Raw genomic sequence first — 23,119 nt, forward strand, 5'->3', positions numbered from 1 at the left:
CATTATACTGCAATGACAAAAGTCTCTAGTAGTAATGGGACGATTCCAGTATATTTCCTGATTCCAATACAATTACCGATTCCGTACTAAATTTCCGATTCTGATTCTTTATAAATCTGTAAATATTTAACTATAAAGTTCTTATTTTTTTCCAATTACTGTAAAATCACACGTTAAATGTGCATATATTTTCTTAAAAGTAAAACACTCATGTGCAGGGGGGGGGGGATCTATAAATTTTAGTTTTACTGGTTGTTTAAAATCAATAAATATTTGTAATTCAATCTTTACTACCAGCAGTGGAAGATTTTGTTTTAAACAATAAAAATTAAAAAAGATAAAGGAGTCATTTTTAGAATTGGACAATAGGCACAAGTTTTTCTGATCAGGATACTAACTAAAAGTTCCAATTTTTTTCGATTCCCGATTTTGATTTCTTGTCCCAACACTAGTATCCAGGTCTTAAATCTGTCAATTACTTGTGTAGTTATTGAAAGTCAAATTGCGAAAATCTCAGTGTATTTTTCTAAGTAAATCTTTTGTTTTTTATGTATTACATCATTGTTTAAAATACGGTAACACAAAATACTAATACTTTTGAACCCTTTTTGCAATGTTTTGTGCAGCTTAACATGAAATATAGTGTGTATTTTGTGCTACCATAGTTCGATACGGGGAACATCATGACACTCATATATATATATATATATATATATATAAGCTTATTATTAAAACAGTTTATAGCATTGATGAAGTTAAAATAATTTTGAGGATAGAATAGAATTATGCCTTTTTTAATAAGATGTTTTAAAAGTGCTTTGAGATAAAAATCTATGTACACAAAAGGCTTCATAATGGATTAAAAAAATGTTTTTATTCAAAAGTGCAGGCTTATAAGGATTTTTATTTATTTTATTTTATTTATTTATTTTTTATTTACAAGAAAACAAAGTAGAGGGAATTTTCTAGAAAAGTTAAATTAAATTTTCAACAAAAGCAAACAAATAATCAATACTCCTCTCATATGCAAATTAATGCTTTTTTGAAGTACAATTTAAAATATCAATATTTTTGTTACGTTTGTTTGGCAGAGATTGGTTGCCTATTATGTAAGTGGCTGGTTACCCCCTCCCCCTCCCACCAATCATATAAATAAATGAGAGAGATATTTTTGTTTTACCGGGAATAGACATACATCTTACTATTTATTTAAAAAATAAGTTTTATTATCAATATTATTATCAATATTCGTGTACAATTGGTTTTACCCATTGCTGGTATTTAAGTATAATGGATTTTAATTACCATTTTACCAGCTGGGCAACAAATCAGCTCGGAAAAAGTGCATAAACTAAAAACCATGTTATTTTCTTTGAATGCTATTCCAATTAGTCAATTATATATATATATATATATATATATATATATATATTTCTTATAACGCCTCCATAAAAGTAAAAGAATAAGATAGATTTTTTTTAAGAGGAGACATTGGCATAATGCAAAGCTCAAATTATTTTGAAGCTATATATATATATATATATATATATATTCGTTTATTCAATAAAGGTGATACCTCAATTAGGAGTATAGGATAAGTAAAACTCTTACTTACACCCCTAATTGATGTATTTGACCCAGATTCTTGAGATTTTCTGTCAATTATGGTTTGGACTCGACTTGTAGTCACCGGAATAAGTTGAGTGAAGTAACAGACAAATTACAAAACAAACCAGAAAAAAAAAAAAATACAATAAATAAAAACCTATTGTAAATTTACTGAATATTTTTTTTTCAAAAAGTTTAATTTTGTATTGTTTATTAACTTATTTTCTTTTTTATCAAGAACAGATCAGATGAATGTTTTTTTTTAAACCATAAATTGTTAGGTGAAAGTACATTTATTTTTTATTTTTTTTAAAACTTACTTTTTTTTTAAAGAAAATTGGCAGTAAACGTTTTGTCAGCATCACTTGCTTTTCTTCTAAAAGATGAATGATTTTTATAAAAATCGTAACTTGTTAGGTGAAAGTACAGGATTTTTTTTTTTAAAGAAAATTTACAAATAATTTTTTGTAGACAAATGTTAAAATAAACAGAAAAACTACCCCCATCACCCAAAATAATTAAAAATTACATTTTTTTTTATACAAAAAAAATAAAAAAAAATAAGATAAAATAAAAAAATTGATTTAGCATTTCAACACTTGAACAATGTTTAGCTTAGTTTGGTGATTATCGGTTGAGCCCAAACCATAATTGACAGGAAATCTCGAGGATCTGGGTCAAATTCTGCAAGAGGACTATATTTTTATAGTGTCTTTTTCTTATTTTATTGATATATATATATATATACACACACACACATAGTTAGTATTGTGACAAGATGGGACATGGAGGCCATTACACCATCCATCTATATGACAGGTCTAATTGAGGAAACTTAATGAATGGGTTTAGAAAGAAATTCTGTGATTTAATTATCTGTCCAAGTAAATTGATCCAGGAAAGAATCATGCCCATTGAAAGATTCAATTGTCAGCGTTTTTTCTTTCTTAAAAGACATTTCTGGCAATGAAGTTCAACATTAAATTATTCATCTTAATATAGCCTTGCATAGTCAAATCAAAGACATCTTTTTAGATTACAAATATAACAGTTAAGGAAAGATATTTTAAAATATAAGATTTGTTATTATCCATTTAAAATAAAAATTATTTTTAAGCAAATAATGGGAATTTGTAAGCATTACATTGCAAGTTTTGAATTATTGTTGATTTATCTCCCTTATTTCTTTAATTTTTTTTTTTTTTGAATGGCGGACGAACAGTCACTCCTCAAATACTCCTAAAATTTAATTTTCTTTAAAACAATAGAACTACTTGATCAATTTACTTAATTTTTGGAATATGATATTTTCGTTTTGTCAGGAGTATGTACATAGTACGGATTTTTCTTTATTTTTCTTAATATAGAGAGAACTTGAGACGAGAACTCTAAGATTAGATATTATAGCTATTTAAAAAAAAAAAGCTATAATTAAACTTGTCCATTTTTTCTAGGAGCCAAGAAATATAGATCAGAAAATTTGGTGCTTTTATATTATGCAAACGAAAACAAACATTGAATTTCAAAATTGGTACCTACATAATTGTCATAGAATAAATACTAACATATCCAAAAATTATGAAAAACGACAAGGTAGAAAAATAATTGTTAATTATAAAAACTGATTTCGATGAAGTTTATATGGAGAAAAAAATTTTGTTCAACATTTTTTTTTATGTTCGTTACGTGATGTAAGCAACAAAACTTAATTATCTCCCCTCTCAGCTCATCAGTTTTGAAATTAAGATTTAAAAATAAACATACTAATTTAATGTTAACGAAAAGTGACCTTCCCCTGTGAACTGGACCTGCTACCTCAACTGTTCTACATCCAAGCCAAGAAATCTCATCCATTCTTTTAATGTGACCATACCATCAAAGGCTCCAGTTCTGCACACATTTCCCTATAGTGTTGAGATTTAATCTTCCTTTGCGATCATCAGAATTAAGTATGTCTTTAAGACTCACATTACATGCCCATTATACTGTTCTCGTATTTCTCACCATGCAATACGTATCCTCAACCCTTGCTGGTTAGGGGTCACTTTCATACATAATCACTAGGGCTGTAACGACAACATATTCTTTTCATTGTTTTGACTCTTGAGTATATATCAGCTAATATCTTATATTTTTATATAGGCTGATGTGGTTCTCGGTTGATTGACTGTGTCAGATATATACTTGAGAGTCAAAAGAATGAAAAGAATATGCTGTTGTCACAGCCCTAATAATGACACTCTGTACACCTACCTCTTTTCCTGGGTCGACAATGGTAACGTTTTGTCTGTTAGTAATGGCAGAAGTTGCCAGAACTTATTTCATCTACTGAATGCTTGTAATAGCACCTGCTCCAATGGTATTTAAACTTCAACAATTTTAATAGACTTGTACACATTTGAAATCTTCACCACTTATGGTTGCAAGGAGAATACCAAAATAAAAAATTTTGGAGCCGTTTTTTTTTTATTTATTTATTTTTTTTTTTTTTAATTATTTTGTAAAATTTTATATTTTTTCTAGTTGATGATACTAGATGATAGACATTCACTTGCTATCTCATATATTCCAACCAAAAGATCTTTACGATTCTAACTGTCCTTTAACTGCAATTGTTTGGATTTCTCTTGCACTTGATTAACCAGGTATATCTGCAAGGTAGTTTTTGAAGCTTTTTTTTTTTTTTTTTTATGAATCTGCTTGCTCCTATAATTATTATGATCTTCCTATAATTCCAGCTTCTTTTCATGTCATATACAAAACCTTGGTATTTAGTTATCTTTACTCTCTCAGCCCTGTTTAACGCGGCATCATGGTGGTGGTGGTGGTGGGGGAGACACTAACTTTTAATGTTGCTTCTTTCTCCTTGTCCTAGATCACTATATCAGGCTTAATAGCTCAGTTTTCTAGATACGAAGCTGTAAGAATTGCAGATTCGTAGTGGATGATGTATGACTTATTTCCAATTGTTTTTTTTTTGGGGGGGGGGGGTAAATGCTCACGGGAATAGCTGCTATAATACATTCAGTATTAGCTCTACGAGACATTCAACTTTTTACAGATCGTCTCGTAGAGCTATTTACATACTGCAGTATGTCGCATTGTATAATAGCTGTTCCCCAGCAGAACCTTACAACTGGATGTTGGGTAGCTCAAACACTCTTTAGAAAAGATTTAGATGTAGTGAAACAATTTGTTTTAGAATATCACATTAAAGTTTAAAAAAAAAAAAAAAAATTTGGACTTTTTTTTTTTTTTTTTTTTTTTTATCAAGATACACAAACCATGCAAAGATAAACACATTTTCTGTTCTTTATTTTCAAGGGCTTTTTTTTTCATCCCTGCTTAAAACAAAAACAAAAACCATTTAATTCAGAAACGATTATAAAAGTGTAACTTACGTGCAAGAAAAGACCTAATGTTCTTGACATAAGGGTTCAGGCTAGCATCTCCCTTATTAAACCGAATGAGAGTGGATTCATAATTTGGTCTTGGTCGGTAGCCCAAACCTAAAATACAAAATTATAACTTATTTAATAAAAATTAAAAAAAAAATTTAAAAAAAAAACAAAATAAAAAACACACACACACAAACAAACATTGTGACTGACTGTTTTTGGTACAAAAAAGTCCCCTGATGTTGGTCCACTGCTACAAATTCTTTTTTAAATTTGCCAATATCTTCGTCAGATTGTGTTTAAATTACAGAAAGATACGAAAATAAAGAATCTAAGTTCAAAACCCTTAAACGGACTTTTTGGACACCCTGTATATTTTTATATCCTTCAGCAAAACAAATACATTGAATATTTAACAGAGAATACAACACACATAAGATAAAAGTCAAATATACAATAAAGAAATGTTGCCATAGTTAATAACGTACATTAGTACCTACCTGTTTTTTTTTGTTTTTTTTTCAAATTACTTTACATGTTTTTAATCTCAAATATTCGTTTTTTTTACGAGCGGTTTTTATGTGAAGCAAACCTACAATCATATTGTTTGCAAAACTGCTTGTAAAAACCGAATATTAATTGTGAGCCAAGCTTCAGCCTCTTTCCCATAGACAAAATGCTGCATCCCTCTGCCTGTTTTACAAGTACTTTAATGGTAGATGTTCTGATGAACTACAAGCCTAGCACTGACATAAATACTCCCGACAAACAACAAAATCCCACTCCTATACAGTAGAGATCCGCAGATGCAAGAAAGCCTTCTACTGTAATAGTTCCTTCCCCAGAACTGCTAGACTTTGGAACTTTCTTCAGAGTTCCTGCTTCCGACTGTACTGACATGCAGAAGTTCAAGTGTAATGTGAACAGACATTTTGTTGCTCACCTCCCTACATAGTATCCTTGCAACTTATGTCCCAAATAGTAGCTCCCTAAATCAAAATGGCACTGTGCCTTGTCCGAGATGAAAATGTAATAAAATATAGTTAGGTAGGTACAAAAGTAACTTTTATTAGCTATGGTAACACTTATTGTATATTTAATTTTTTTAACCCCTTTTTTGGCTTCTTTGCTAAATCCCTAATACATCTTTAAATTTTACTTAAAGTCATAATTTTACTATTTTATTTCAGATATTCTTTCAAATGGAAGACAGAAATTTCAATAAGAATCTTCATGAAGCTATGCAAGAAAAAATTTTTTAATTTTTTCATCCATTTATCAAACAAGTGTTTAACAAATTAATTTCCACAAATTTTGGAATATTGAATTTCACTGAAGTGTAAGAAAAAAAAAAAAAAAACCTAAAATGTTAAAATAATATAAATTAAATGCTTATGCACACACATGGGTGCATATGCTTCCAGGATTCAAATCTTGGAGTTGATAAGCTCACGTCTACCCACATTGAGGAGTCTTAAAATGACTAAAATAGCTCTGTGTATAACACATTTCTATTATATGCAGGGTGTCCTAATAAAATGTATACACTCTTTAAATGACCATAAACCCAACATTTATTATAAGAAAGATATGTTTCATATATCAAAATAATGAACAAATATAGAAATCAGCTAATTATCAAAAGTGTTCAAATTGTTGGCCATTGTGGTTCATGAACAGTTGACAATGCTCACTGATTGAATCGAAAACGTTCCTAACCAGTTCAATTGGTATGTTGACACATCTGTCAATGGTTGCTTTCAACTCATTCATTGTAGCTCTTTCTTGTGGTATGAACCCCAGGTTTAACATGCCCCTCCCAAAAAGGGAAAAATCCAGGGGAGGGAGGCAAATCTGGTGAGCGTGGACAGTACTCGATACTTCCTCTTTGTCCTAACTATCTGTTTTGCAGGTGACTGTCAAGATATGTGCTTACGTCATGATGATAGTGGGGAAGTGCTCCATCCTGCTGGATTGGGTGGTTGCTTTATGGCATATCAACCCTTTTCAGGTTATTTAATGCCGAATTCAGTGATTTTAAAAAAAAATTTTTTTTTACAGTGATCACCACTTATCAAGGCCCGGAAGCCACTCAGAGATAAGGGTTATTGCAAGTACATTACGTTAGTGTGGAGATTTGATGAAGTGTTTACTTAAGGGGGCAATTCATTAGGAATTTGTTAACATTGGACTTGAAGACATCCAAGTTGTAGTCCGGTGGGAAGCAGGCAGACGGAACAGAGTTCCACAAGCGTGCAGTTCTAAGAAAGAAGCTTTGTTCATGGAATCCGCGTTTTGATTTAAGCACAGATATAGAGTGGGGGAAATTTTTCACAGTGGATTCAGCTAGACGGGTGTTTTTCGTGAAAGATTGGCGAGGGGGGACCAGAGATTGGAGCTCAGACGAGCACCTGCCATGGAAACAACGATAAAACAAGGATAGGCTCGCAACGTCTCTTCTGTGGGAGAGATGTTGCAGGGTAGAGAAAAGGGCATCCCCCATTAAGCCACGAAGTCTATTTTGTACTCTGTCAAGGCAGGATAGGCTGTTTTTTGCAGCTCCTGCCCAGATATGGCAACAGTATTCCATCCTTGGACGTACTTGGCTTTTATATAGATAGAGAATTGCATCAGTAGTGAGATATCCTCCGGAGCGGTAGAAGGAGTCCACCATCCTTCAAGTGACCTTGGCAACAGACTTGATGTACGTGTTCCATTTCAGATCAGGAGCAAAGGTCAAACCCAGAAGCTTGTCAAAACACGGGGCGTCACCCAGACGAGAGGCATCCATCACAATTGATGCCAGATGGGGATCAGAGCGTTGATGATGTAAGGATAGGAGTTTGGTTTTGGATGCATTAAAGGTAACCAGCCACATCTTCCCCCACTGAACCACGCGCTCGAGATCAGAGGAGAGAGAATCAGAGAGAACTTTGTCATTTACAGCCTTTGATGTGTTGCCGTAGATGGTCGTGTCATCAGCATAGATGTCAACGAATGATTTAAGTATGTGATTTGGAAGAAAAATTTTCTAATAGAATATGTTTTTTTTTCAAGTCAGTTTCTATTTAACCCATAGTTGGGGCCCGAACAGGTACTACCACTCCGGGTCAGAGTGGACCTGGGAGCAATGACAAAGGGGTGGCTCCACACTCCCCAAAGCCAGCAAGCTGGGGCCTCACCATCGGATATAGTTTAAGGTCATATCCAGGACCCCATCCTGCTGGGAATACCATTATTTCTAAACATCTCTTGGGAACGTGGCATAGCGCATTCATGTAGCAAGTTGAGATAATTTAAAGAGTGTATACATTTTATTGGAACAGAACACCATAATCTACTTTGGAGATGGTTAGGTGAGCATGATAGGTACTGATTGCAATCTCATCCTTACCTTGTATGATAGCAGTAATGGTTGAACCAAGATAATTGAACTGCTCGACAATGATGCTGTTGAAAATGATAGGAGTTCTGTTGGAAAGGAGATAGTTGACCGACCGTGGAACATATGTTTAAGAGGCATTGATTATCATATCACCATGTTTGGAGGTGATATTGATATTATTAAATGCCTACTGTATACCAGCATATGTTTTATTACGGATAGGGACATTGTTTGCATCGTGCAGATCAGTAATGTTACGATCACCAACAAATTTGAAGATTTGGATTGAGCACAGATGTGGAGATGGTGGCAATTGTGCTCTAAACAGAAACATTCATTTCAAGCACGTCCCTATTGCATCAAAGAATGTACCGTTGATTTTATAGGCTGGGCCTTTTTGCTTGTGGTGATAAAACTTCAAGCGCACTTCTGATGTCAGGTTAAACAAAAAATGTTAACTTTGGATTTTTTCGATTACTGATTTTCTATACTTATCAGATTCATTCCAATACAAAACCTACGTAAGAACACTCCCAGACACATCAAGTACCTTGGTGTGAAATCCGAAAGATTCATAGGGAACGAACTAACAAAGTTCCTTTTATACAATAGAAATAAGTATCTTTCAGTGATTGCCATTATGAATTATCTTTCCGTACTATACCTCTTCAGAAATAGATTTAAAATGATGTTAATCCAGGAAAAAAAAACACACACACACACACACACACATTATTTATTAAATATTTTTTTTAAAGATGATTTAACTTTAAGGGTCGTCTTATACGCTAAAATATACAGTAAATAACTCCGATGATTTTGTTCCAGTCATAAGGAACCATAATGCAACAGGCCATGTAAAGAGACAGGTAGAAAATATTTAAATTCACATACAGTCTGAATATTTGTCAGAGGTCACTTAAAACTTGGATATGGTAGTCATTGTCACAACCTCCTCTGCGGTTTTTCTATTAAAACGAAAGCAAACTCGTCTAGTTCAAACAGGTGGAAAAGAGTTGTGATAAGAATTTTATATAGTATATAAAAAATAAATAAAAAAATAAATAAAAATAAGGTATGTACAGTTTTTTTTTGTTTGCATGTTAACTTTTTTTGTAATTTTACCAATACAAAAATATTTCCACATTAAAATTAGTCCTATTTTTGTAGAGAATTTCATTTTAACATATTTTATATAATATTTTTTTTTTAAAACAAGTCTCAAATATTAAATATTCTGAGCTTTTAAATGCAAAAAAGAAATCTGCGCTTGTTACACTGGGGATCTTTTTAAACCAACACATTTCAGATGAAAACATTACGTACTTGTGTGTCATGGCAAAATTAGTCTAAATTCTAAAAATAAAAATAATCAGGTAAAAGAGGTGCTAGAAATATTTTAAAGAATCAGCCACAATTACATTGCATGTTTAAAGATGGCAGCCCCTTAATGCAAGTCAAGGGTTATTTCCCTTGTTTCTCATACTGAATTGGTCATGAAACTTCCACATGAAAACATTTGACAAAACTTGATGCTCAATTTTTACTTGTAATTATTTTTCTACTGGATCATTTTTTTTAATTTTTGGAATTTATACTAATTTCGCCATGACATATGTAATGTTTTCACCTGAAATGCGCTGGTTTAAAAAATTCACCAATGTAAACCAGCACCTAACATTCTAATAAAATTAGATTGCAACACAAAACTTAAATAGTTATCTAAGTTGATTAGAGAGTAAGCTCTATTGTTACATTGTGTGTGTATATGGATGTGTTCCATAACGTACATGTTGAATATTTGGGTTTTATTTTTTATCTGTATATTCGTGTATGTGTATACGTCATATTATTTAGTTGATCGTCTAGTGTGTATATTTTAACATTTATGCAATAATTCCAACAGGAAACCATGGACATGGAGTTGTAGACAAACAGTTCTTTTTAACAGATGTGAATAACACATGCCTGGATTATATACGAACATTTATTTTCATGATTTCAGCTAACATTATAAAATAACACATACCTGGATTATATACAAAGATTTATTTTCATGATTCCAGCCAGCAACTTCAGAGATTACGCCTTCACATCTTGGCTGCCCGAGAAAACGCCGCTCCCTGCATCATGGAGAGACCAACTCACTCTTTAGTCGTCCGTTCTGATATTCAGCTAACGACTGACTAGAATATCCCTGAATCTGCATCTCATCACGTGTCTAAGACCCCAACCACTGACATAACATAAATCTGATTTGTTTATCGAAACCAAAAATTATATTTTTCTGTATTTTCTAAAAATCACATTCTTTTTGTAGTTTATATTATTTCAGCTGTCAATCATTTTTTCCCAATCTAATTGTTTCATTTTTACAATCATAATAATCGATCCAACGACCGGCCGTTGCTCAAATCAATGTTTTGACCCTGGCCCTGCCTGCCACAGTTAACACAGGTACTATGCTATGATCACAGCCAAAGGGTCACATATTTTCAATTTTTTTTTTTTGCAATCTTTAATATTTTTTAAAGTATTTTTCATTCATTCCAAATTTACATTAAAAAGCTAAAAAGGTAGAAATCTACTTACCAGGAGAACCTTTCAAAAGACTGCTGCTATCTTGGAGTTTGGGATAATGTTTATCTATCGTTGTATAAAAAACAGCAATTGTTGCTATAAAGAAGCCCGCTAACAGCGTGTAGAAGATCACATAGAAAATGGTAATCAGTGCTGGAATGAGAAAGAAAAAAAACAAAAACATTATCAACCAAGTAAATAAATAAAAATAAATAGGCAGTTTGTTTTTATGTTAAACTCGTGGGGAAGAGAGGGAGGGTAGGAGGCAACCAGCCTTGCCCAGTCATAAAATATGTTTAAATATATTTTAATTCATACAGATTTCTTATTACAAAGCCAATTCTCATATCCCCAGTTACCTACAGAATTAACTAATCACATCTTACTGCGGTTCTAGCCTCTTGCTGCAATCCTGGTCTCTTCCGCCATCTTGATTATACTCTTGCTTTCTTTTTAAAAGGAGAGGTACTTTCTCCCGAAATTAAAGTTTCATGCCACCAATGGACTTTATATACACCAGACATACCAATAACTTGGTTTGCAGATTATTTAAGGAGAGGAGGAGTGATAAATAATCAGACATTTCTTTACTCGAACATACTTGTCCGTCTGTTTGTTTTTCCTTTCTTTCCTCTTGCGGATTCAGTCTTTCCCCGCATTGCTCTCAGCTTTTTAAAACTCCCATATATAAACGGATTTCAAAAATTAAAGACTTGAGTGCCATCATCTAGAATTCAAACCAAAACCTTGAGCACTTCACTACCATTTCAGCTATTGGCATATAAAAAAGGTTTAAAATTAAACCATTTCAAGCTTTGAATGAATTTGTGCATACGCAAAAGTAATAGAAATATTGGAAAGCTGAAATGAACATTTTGCATTTCAATTTGCTGACATTTCTGTATGCCTTGTTTATCCACCCAAACCAAGATTTTACTCATTAGAAACCATCCTTATTGTATGGATACTATATCCTGTTTATTTCAGTGTTATGTGACCAGTAGTTTAAGAGTTTATTGGTTAAATATTTACAGATACACATCCGTTTTATTTATATAGATAAACGGTACACATTAAAAACAAATATATAGTTCATATATAAGATTCTTTTTAGCAATATTAACAGCTTTGAAATGCTGTTATCTATTTTTTTCCCCACTACCTTAGTATTTTTTTTAAAGAACTATAAACTCTTTACATACACACACACAAAGAGTCGTCCCTTATTTTTTTATGGGACATTTTTCTTTCTTTTTTTATAAAATGTTATTACGCGCAAAATAGGTAAACCCAAAGACCTGCATGTTTCTAGCTTTCAGCCGTCAACAGCACGGATAAGGATTAAACTCCTGACACTAGTATCCGCAGTCTGGTGTTCGATCAAGGAGTTACAATAACTCACCACTCAAACAGTTTTTCATCGCTTTCTAAATTTAAGATTTGTTGCCATGTTAGTATATATATATATATATTAATCAGATTTAGTTTAAAAACAAAATTAAGGAAAAGGTTTTATTATAGGAAACTGCAGTTGGACATTGAAAAAAAATGCATTTTAAGTAAAAACACTTCTGTAATTACGTGTCATGTTAAAATTAGTAAAAGTTCTTAAAATTATGAATAATGATAGAATAGAAAAATAATTATGTTAAAAAGATTTTTATTTGAATGCAGTTTTAGTGGTTTCTTCTATTGTGGCTAATTCCGTATGACAAACGGACTTATCTCCCCTGTTCCAGTTACCTTTAGCTATTTAAAATTATAAAATGGTGGATGGAAAATATACAATAATAATGACTTTTGTAAAAATCATGCTAGCAGATGAGAAAAAAAAAAATAAGCATAAACAATACCAACATGTTAAGTACGTCAATCTTTTTGTTTGTTTGTTTGTTTGTTTTTTTTCAATAAACATTACATGCTTAAAACAAAAATAACAATGAAAACTAAAACATATTTCAGTCAGCTTCATTGGAAACTCATGCAGTTGATTGCAGTTCGTTAGAGAAAAATTTGATCAACCATTGTCTAAAGCAAAAAACGGAAAAGGCAAAAAAATAATTTCAACATGAAATTTACTTTAAAATTTAATGTAAAATTAAGCCAATTCAATGGATAATGATATGGAAAAAATTATATGGGAAAAAATTATATGAACATTTTCCATATAATTATCCACAACCACTCCAAAATTTATTTTCAATAATTGCGCCAAAAAGTAAAATTAGCGTCCATTCACAGCTGAACATTTTGCTAACCACATTTCAGTTCCTCTGATGATATGAGCCATTATTGAAAAGCCATGGATTAAGAAAATTAACATAACCCCTTCTATATATTCCTTTTGTCAAACAATAAATTAAATCGAATATATGTGTGTATATTTTGTTTTTTCAGAATTTAAAATTTAACCAAACATATTGCTCTATTCTTAAATATTGAGCTTTTCCTTTTTGGCTAGGATCGCCTTGAAAGTATTACTTCAAGTAATATCTATCAGGGTTTTTCATCTCAATTCTATCAGTGTCTTATCTCACTTTATATATATATATATATATATATATATATATATATATATTACTAGCAGTTCAGCCCGGGTTTGCTTGGGCCCTATGTACTGTTCGTAACTTTATGTGCATATATATATATTAAAAAGTTTGACTCCTGTCCAAGTAACCTCCATCTAAAATTTCCAGTGTTTAGACCAAAAATTTCTGGAGGAGTTTGGTAGAGTCTGCAAAGGTAAAATATTTTGAACTTTGACTGCTTGGCAACCAAATGTTTGGCTGAAAACTGATTAAAAAGCTTGCCTTATGTCTGAATACACTATGCAAAATTTTAAATGTTTAGACCAAAAATTGGCCGAGTAATTTGGTAGAGACCGTAGAGGTCAAAAAATTTTTTTTTACCTTTGACCCCAATTTTGACCCTTTAACATTTGTTTTGGGCTCAAATCAAATTAAAAAGTTTGATCCATGTTCAAGTAACCTACATGTAAAATTTCAAGTGTTTAAACCCAAAATTGGCGGAGGAGTTTGGTAAAGTTTTCAAAGGACAAATCATTGAACTTTGAACCCTTGACAGCCGAAGTTATGACCGAAAACCAATTAAAAAAGATTTTCCCAAATCTCAATACTCCTTATGTCAAATCTAGAGTCTGTAGACTGAAAATTTACAGTAATTTGGTAGGAAAATGTACACAGACAATTTCACTTTTATAGATATAGATAATATTTATGTATATCAAAATCTGTAAGAATGGAAGGGGATTTTGCCGACAACACGTCAAACTCTTCCTTCCTTTTCTGTCTTTCATTTCATCGGCATCTCTCACAACTAGCTAACCATTGCTAGTGTAAGAGGTGTGCTAGGTTTTCTCTATTATAACAATTAAAAATTTGGAGGTCGAAATGAAGTAAAAATGTCTGAAAATGTTTACGTAAGTATATTTTTTTTATTCAAAATTTTTATAAGAAAACTTAAAAAATATAGCTTATAAGCGACAGTAGTTCAAAGAAATAAATTCAATACAAGCCACAGTTTAATAATGTTTGCATTTTTAAATACACTTGCTGTACTCTGAAAGCCTTGCTTCCCTGGGCGTGGATTCAATGAAGCTCAAACATGTACTGCGCTGCATATGAATAGCAGAAAGTGTAGGTAATAGATATCCAGGCTAAAGGAAAGGCGGGGGGGGGGTCAGAAAAATGGAAATATCTTTGGTTGGAGTCCAGTTAACAAAGAGATGTTTTTTGTCTGCAATAAACTAAGTGCCTCTTTAAACAGAGAATCATGCAGAGACGAACTTACGCCAGAGAAATAATGTTCCTAGATGTGTTCGAGATAAACACCTTTGAATGGACACTGTCTAGCCATTATCTCTAGTGGATATCTCAAATAGTCAGCTTCTGGGTGGTCGGATGGTGACCACTAACAAAAGGCCAAGGTCTAAAGTTTCCAAGAGATGGGAAGGGGACACTCAGAGCCAGTCTTCTGGGAGATGAGGCAGTCAAAGTTGGATGTTTAAAGAGGCAATTGGTTTTCAGTGGTCCTGTCGAACAGGACGGGCAAGAGGGGGGAGAAGTCTGTTGTGTTGGGTTTGACATTTAGCAATTGATTTATCAAGCAACGCTTAAAAACTTAACCACCATTGACAATGACAACCACCCCGACTACTTTTTCATTATCTTCAAGTGTCTATGTAGTTACGATGTGGAGAGGCATAGAAATAATCGGCCACGATTAGCATGTGTCTGATGTAGGGAAGCAGTGGTGTACAAATTGGGAACTCTTCAGATACAAAAAATAATGCATCATTTAATTTTTGATGAAGGCCAGAGGAATGGTTGGCCAAAACATTGTGAAACAACTATAAAAGATAAGCATAATAGTTTGCAAATAAATTTAAAAAAAAAAAAAAAATGCAATTATGCAAATTCCAGCGCTGTTGGGACTTGAAGGTTGCAGGATAAAAAAAAAAAAGATGTTTAGCTTTCGTACATGATTTTTTTTATTTGGGGGAAAAAATAGAAAGGAACTTTGCTGCTTATGTGAAGACTAGACATTTTCATTCTAGTAAAAAAAAAAAAAAATAAATAAAATAAATAATAAATAAAATAATCCGGTTTGAGTGCAGGTCTTTTCAACACTAAATAATTTACATGACTGAAATAGATTGGTTGATTGTTGTCTTACAGTATATCACCTCTTTTTGAGTTATTTAATGCTGAATCCAATAATTTTTCATAAATTTTTATGTTTTAAGTTCTTTATATTTTCAGATATGTACTCAGTGTTGTTTGTTTTATAGAGGAAAATTGTTATTGTACTGTACAGAATGTAATGCAAAATATGAATGGTTACTTTTTGCAAATCTTCTGTTTTAGTTATCGTGAGAGAAGCAACATAAAATTTTAAACTAAAAGTATTGTGTCTCTTCTGCAATCATTAATGATGTATCTCCCCTTTATCTGTTAACAAGAATTGTTGCATAAATGTCTCAGCTCCGTATTATTAATAGTATGAAATGATCAAGAATCGCCACAGTTGTCGTCGTTGTGATGTAAACAGATACGTCATTTTTATCTTCAATAAATATGAACCCACTACACAACATTACCCCCCCCCCACTTAGCCCCAATATTCCCCAGGGAACCTTAAATCCTGGTGAAAATGAACAAACGGTGCAGTTTTAGGCCATAACATGTAAATTTGAGTTCTGCACCATGCAAAAAAAAGAAAAAGTCCATTGGCCTCCCCCTTCCTCATTTAGCCTCAAGGTTTTAACATTTAAATTTGAGTTCAGCATATGGTAAAATAGTCCAAAAAAAAAAAATAAAATAAATAAATAAATAAAAAATAAAAATAAATAAAATAAAAAAAAAATAAAATAAAAAAAATAAAAAATAAAAATAAATAACTAAAATAAAAAAAATAAAAAAATGGTGTTTTTGTTAGCCCTAAAAGGGCTCCTGGGGTACAACCCAAGAGTTATCACGAAGTATAGACAAACAAAATTATATAGAAATCAGTTAGTTACAACTTTTCAGAAAGTTTTATAAGAATCCAAGGCATCAATTTTCTTAAGCACAAAAGTGTCACTTTAAGCCATTTTAACACTAAAAGGGGGGGGGGCCAGAGTTTTACCGGAAAATCCGTTCTGTTACTTCTTTACTCCTATCATGTTTATTGTTTGTGCCAAATTTTAAAAAATTCCAAGAGTTAGTTATTGAGAAAATTGCGGATAGACGAACGGACAAGGGTGAATTTACAGGGCCACCCTCCTCTTGTCGGAGGGGAGAGGGGGGGGGAGACAAAAAAAAAAATTAAACATGATAATTGGCATGTCGGTTGTTAAAATAGATGGATTCAATTTGTGCTGGGTTGAGTCAAGCTATGGTGTAAAAACAGATTGTCGTACAAAAGTTTAAAATAACATTTCATTTTTAACTGCGGAAATGGGTGCAGCTTAAATGTATCCGTTCTGAATTTTATTTTAATATTTTTGAGTTCAATCATATTGTGAGCTTTTCACTTTTGGCCGCTTTGAACATTTTGCAATATTTTAATGATCATCATAACCATGAAAAAAAAAAAAAAAAAATTTCAAAAGCTACAATAGCAAATATACCTAGCAAATGCAGTGCAAGAGATTCAAGCAATTGCTCTTAAAGGGGCAGTCAGAATCTTGAAAAGATCTCTCGGTTGGAATAGGGGGTGAATGTCCTAGCATGTAAAGAATGTTCCATCCGCAGCTTTAACAAAATGATAAAACTAAAGAAATGAAGGACAACTACTCTGGAGGCACACTGCAACTCAGCAAAGTACATCTAGAGTATGTAGGATATAGTTGTCTTGCTAAAGGACAGTATACGAGTTCATCCTTACTTGCTTCGCCATGAGGGAAGAGTTGGTTTTTAAATAATTACTTAAAAACTGAAAATAAAGGGGAATAACTCGTTTTAAATTGAAGAATATAATAGAAGTTAGCTATTTTTTTTTTACAGTTTAAACATATGCAAATAAAATTAACAACTAAAATAACTTCATTGTATCCTGGGCAACGTTAAGTAGAAACAGTTTTATCTACTGTTATGTAAAAGTTTGTGTGTGTGTGTGGGTTGGTTGGTTCCTTCCTCACAGGTTCTGAAATGGCTGAGCCAATCTTTTCTTTTGCAAATTTCACACAAAGGTAATTTATATTTCTGGCAGTGTTCTTAGATATGTTTTGTATAGAAATTCATCCGATGAAAGTTGGAAGTAAAAAAAAAAAAAAAAAAAAAAAAAAAAAAAAAAAAGCTGATCTTAAAAATAATCTTTCTTCTCTTATAGATAAAAAAGAATTTTTACAGCGGACTATTTTGTGTTACAATATAAGAGAAAGACTATTTTAAGATCGTCAAACCCAAATATCAGCTGAGGGGATATTGTAAGTAAACAAAGGAATTTGATGAACGTCTACACCTAAGTGGCACTATCCTTCATTTGGGGTGAAAATGCAATTAATAAAAATCGTGTATAACAGCATAGTAATTGTTAGTGGTGGAAATTAATTAGATTATTTAAAGGGGACGGCTCAACAAGAACTTGTTTACATTGGACTTGAAGATGACCATATTGTAGTCAGCTGGAATGCAGGCTAGCAGAACAGTTCCACAGACTAGCAGTTCAAGGAAAGAAATTTTGTTCATGGAATTTGCATTTAGATTTAGGCACAGATAGAAGTTAAGGAAATTGTTGACGGTGGCTGCAGTTAGACGAGTGTTTTTGTGAAAGCTTGGCAAAGACAAGTATTTGCCACAAAAATAATTATAAAGCAGAAACAGACTCACAGCATATCTTCTGTGGAAATGCTTTTTTTTTAAGCTCCCTATATCAAGTTGCTTTATGACTTTTTTGGAGCAATTTTTTTTTTAAAATAACTTATTGTTTGGATTTTTATATACCAATTTTCTGTTTTGCAATATTTATTTTCTGTTAGATATTTTTTCATTTTTTTTGCGAATTAGTCCACTGGGCAATTTATTCCTCTTAATGTATCATAATCAATAGAGGATTCATTCTATAATAATACATATGCAATCTAGTACAATAATAATGTCCAGATAGTTCAACAACAATAATGAAATTGTGTGCAAGTGTATAAAAAGGAACATTATGTGCAGTTTTAGCAAATTTATGGAAGTATACAAGTTTCATGCAACGTCTCGGTAGCCAACAAACTCATGCAGGTAGTTCCATACTTCAGCCATTCTGTGTGAAAAAAGATATATAGGACTTATGCTGCTTTGACTTTTCTGTATGTCCGCATCTGTTAGATGAAAAAATTTATAAGTTATGTGACTAAAAATTCCTGTTTCACTACTCCTGGGTATGACCTTGAAGACATCTAGTAATGAGACCCCCCACCCCCATTTAGAGGCGCTTCTGGATAATCATCACTGGTCCAAGGTAGGCAACTCCATTATATTTAGAGATCCATTCATTTATTCATACGAGAATTTGGGATGCTAAAACCAACGCAAAACATTTAACATTACAAAAAAACATTAGTAACAAAAAAGAACCTGATATTTGGGATTGACGATGAATGCCCTGGAAAAGTCACCTCTGATTAATTACTAAAATGCTCTGGAAAAGTCACTTGAATAAATAAATGGATCTCTTAGTAAAATGGAGTTATCTCCCTCAGACCAGTAAGGCATAATCCAAAATCGTCCATTTGGGGGTTATGGAGTGGTACAATTGATCTCAGGTTCATTTTGGCCTGGAGTGGTTAAACACTAGTAGGGCTTCATTCATTGTTATAAGTTCACAGATCAGTTCTTTTCACATAAACTATTTAAGTAGGAGTGTACATACTCCTATTTAAATTTTGTATGATTATGTACGAAAAAATTCTTTAGTGCGCACAATATTCGTTAGTATTAACAACTCAAACTAGAAAGTTCAAAGAAAGAAATAACTTATTCGGTAAAGATTCAAGAAAAATTGTCTCATTATGAAAACAAATTTGAAGAGGGGATTGTCTGAATTGTTATTTAGTTTTTTAATTATCATAGACACTTGAAATAGATAAACATTGTATATCTTTTCTTTTTTGAATCCAAATGAAAAAAAAAATGTGGAAGTTGGACCCATTTTCTAACGGTAAAGTCAAAACGTCCCATCATAAATTAATTCAACTTTTAACAATAGATGTAGGTTTTTTTTGTTTTGTTTTTTTTATATTGCTTACGTAGATCCAGTATCAGTCATAAGGTTTCAATATTTGTTTTGAAACCATGCAAAATTTGAAAGCTGAAAATATGCATGTCGATTTAAAAAAAAAAGAAAAAAAAAAAAAAAAAAGAAGAAAAAAAAAGCATTTTAAATTGTTTTCTGGGTTTTAGCAGAGTTTTTTTCTTTTTCTTTTTTAACATGGGAGTCACCAATTATCAAGGCCCGAAAGTCACATGAAAATAATGGTTCGTTAACTCTCTACCGTGCTAGAAAGTTACTCACACTTGAAAGTATCCTGTACCTCTACAAGGCCACCATTCGCCCATGTATGGAGTACTGCTGTCACATTTGGGCTGGTGCATTTGCTACTAGTCTCATTCTTGGACAGGGGTCAAAAGAGTTGCCAACCCAATAGGTCCCTAACTGTCCCATCAGCAAAAGGTTGCATCCCTCTGCTTGTTTTACAAGTATTTTAATGGTAGATGCTCTGATGAACTACAAACCCTTGTCCCACCTCGATGTAAATACCCCTGATAAACCCGACAGCAGCAAAATCTCACCCTTACACTAAAAATCCACTACACCTAAGTGACACTATGCTTCGTTTGGGGTGAAAATGCAATTAATAAAAATCGTGTATAACAGCATAGTAATTGTTAGTGGTGGAAATTAATGATTACTTAAAGGGGACGACTCAACAAGAACTTGTTTACATTGGACTTGAAGATGACCATATTGTAGTCAGCTGGAATGCAGGCTAGCAGAACAGTTCCACAGACTAGCAGTTCAAGGAAAGAAATTTTGTTCATGGAATTTGCATTTAGATTTAGGCACAGATAGAAGTTAAGGAAATTGTTGACGGTGGCTACAGTTAGACGAGTGTTTTTGTGACAGCTTGGCAAAGACAAGTATTTGCCACAAAAATAATTATAAAGCAGAAACAGACTCACAGCATATCTTCTGTGGAAATGCTTTTTTTTTTAAAGCTCCTTATATAAAGTTGCTTTATGACTTGTTTGGAGCAAATTTTTTAAAAATAACTTATTGTTTGGATTTTAACATGCCAAATTTCTGTTTTGCGATATTTATTTTCTGTGCAAAGTTTAAGCATTTGTTTTCAAATGTTCCTTTATATGGACCGACTTAATTTTCAACAAGTTGCAATCTATTTCTAAATTCTAAGTTAAAAATGCAGTCTTTCTTTTACATTTAAAAAAGATAAATTGTGTCAGAACTATTAAATATTAATGTTTACCCACCTATATGAATAAAAAAGGATTTGTTGTTTCGTGTTTACAAAGTTATGAATGAAATGGTTATTATTTTAAATTAATGTTTAAACAGCAAACTTTTAGAAGTCAACTCGTTTACTAATAAACTAGACAATTTAGCTATACTCAACTGTAGTTTCTACATGCTAAGAAATGAATCTGAAAGTCTAGTTATCTCCCTTGATCTATTGTAGACACTTGGCCAAAGATCGTCGATTAAAATCAAAATAGCTTAGCATTGGTCAATCAGTTCATTAAACATGAGTATATGTGTAATATTTATTGTAAAATTTACCTGAGTAACATGCTTGCACATAGAAAATAGAACTAATCTTAATCTGCATATTAATAAAGAAAAAGCGGTACTCATGCACTTAATGATCCGTGCTGAAATAATAACGTTATTATTTAAAAAGCCGTTCTTAACATGGGGAGGGAATGGGGTTTTGTATGTATTCTGTACTTTAACCTTACAATTGAAAAAAAAAAAAAAAAAATGCAACCACAAACGTCTTAAAACTTTTTTCAAATTCCTATAAAAAAATAAAAAATAAAAAAATAAAGTCCATTACGGAATTACATCCATCACAACGGATTTCTATTTCTTTGTAAGCAAATCGACCATTTTTGTTATTTGTTGATAGAAAATAAATAATTTCGTAATTCTTCAAAATCGTTTAAAATGTTGAATAGGAACTTTAAAACTCTTAAATCCTTATATATATATATATATATATATATATATATATATATAAGAACTAGCTTTAGTTGCCAGGTTGTATTTGATATATTTAAATATCCCGTCCTCATACATAATTATGTGATTTCCGGCTAAAAAATAATTGTCAAAAAATATCTAAAAGAAATTAAAAAGAAGTCTTATTTTCCAAGCCTCTAAATAAATATTTTGATTCCTTCTGATGTAAAATACGTTCAAATATATTTAAAATTATGCAGATATTTGCATTTATTAATACAAAGACATGGAAAAAGTAAAAAAAAAAAAAAAAAAAAAAATGACTTACTACCATCAACTAAAATCGAAACCAAAACATTTCATGTTCCAGACGCGTTCTCTACAGATATTATCAAGACAAAAAACAATAAAGTCTAAACATTAACACAATTTTAATTAATTTTAAAGACGTAGAAAACATGTCGCCCGGTAGAAATGAACATTTCGCATTTCAACATGATATATGACTGTATGCGTTATTCATCAATCCAAACAAAGATTTTACATGTTATAAACCATCCTTGGTGTATGATTACTATTTCCTGTTAATTCCGGTGTTATGACCAATACTTTAAAAGTTTACCTGTTAGATATTTACACACACCCGTTTTATTTAGATAGAAAATTACCATATCAAAAATTAGTTTGAGTTTTAGAACAATTTATAGTGCAATGCTTCATGACAAAATAATTATGTAATAACTTTGAAAATAAAATGAAAAAAAGTGAAGAAACAAAAAAATGAAACAAATCTAAGTCTAGAAGTGTAAGCCATGTAAGTTTCCGATGGTTCGTTGTTACACACAAGTCCTAAGAGGTGACTTGTTTGCAGTAGAAAGTTCCACAGAGCAAAAGATTCTTACCGTGTCGAGACAGAAAAAAAACATGTGAAATTGCTACAGAAAGGGTTTGATATTTATGGATCAATTCTGGTTTCTGATTGGTTGGTAGCAGAACGTGAATTAATTTGATTCGTCAGTTCCTAGCAGCATCGTTTATAAATAGAATCGTCCGGCTGTGTGGGATCATACCTCCATTACACCTCTGATGTGATGGGATGTGTCTCCTCGCGGCTTCGGCTGCAGGGAGACAGGGTAGTACCAGTCAAGGATTCGTCACTTGACACTCAGCCCAACAGGTGAGGGGCCGGGAACCGGCCCAGCACCTGTTGGACTAAGGTACACCGCCTGGGTAATACCTAGGAGGTCCACCCTCCCAGGCCTTGCCACCGGGCTTTCCGGTGGGGCAAGTTTATTGCTTGCTGCCTGAGGCGCCCCGACCGGGAAATGCCGACGGGGTTACTCAGGCAATTTTTAAAATTGCAGGAGTGCCCCTCCTTTAGGAGAGCCTGCGAAGTTCCCACTTTCCGGCCTTGTGCCACATTTTGCTGAGGTGGGCAGCAAATAAATATATAGCCCCA

At 32.4% G+C, this 23,119-nt stretch overlaps 1 protein-coding gene across 1 annotated transcript in view; it reads right to left on the minus strand.

Annotated features, from left to right (window-relative positions):
* LOC145287804 (putative sodium/potassium-transporting ATPase subunit beta-3) overlaps positions 1–23,119 on the minus strand; it is an 87,377-nt gene that overhangs the window by 34,617 nt on the left and 29,641 nt on the right. Inside the window, exons 2-3 of the mRNA XM_080135649.1 lie at positions 10,984–11,124; positions 5,010–5,117 (exon numbers count right to left, since the gene is read on the minus strand). Coding sequence (XP_079991775.1) covers positions 5,010–5,117; positions 10,984–11,124 — 249 coding nt within the window. The remainder of the gene's footprint in view (positions 1–5,009; positions 5,118–10,983; positions 11,125–23,119) is intronic.

This window comes from Euprymna scolopes, chromosome 11 (genome assembly GCF_053919585.1).
Source record: "Euprymna scolopes isolate OS-2025 chromosome 11, ASM5391958v1, whole genome shotgun sequence".
In the NCBI taxonomy this organism is placed as follows: Eukaryota; Metazoa; Mollusca; class Cephalopoda; order Sepiida; family Sepiolidae; genus Euprymna; species Euprymna scolopes.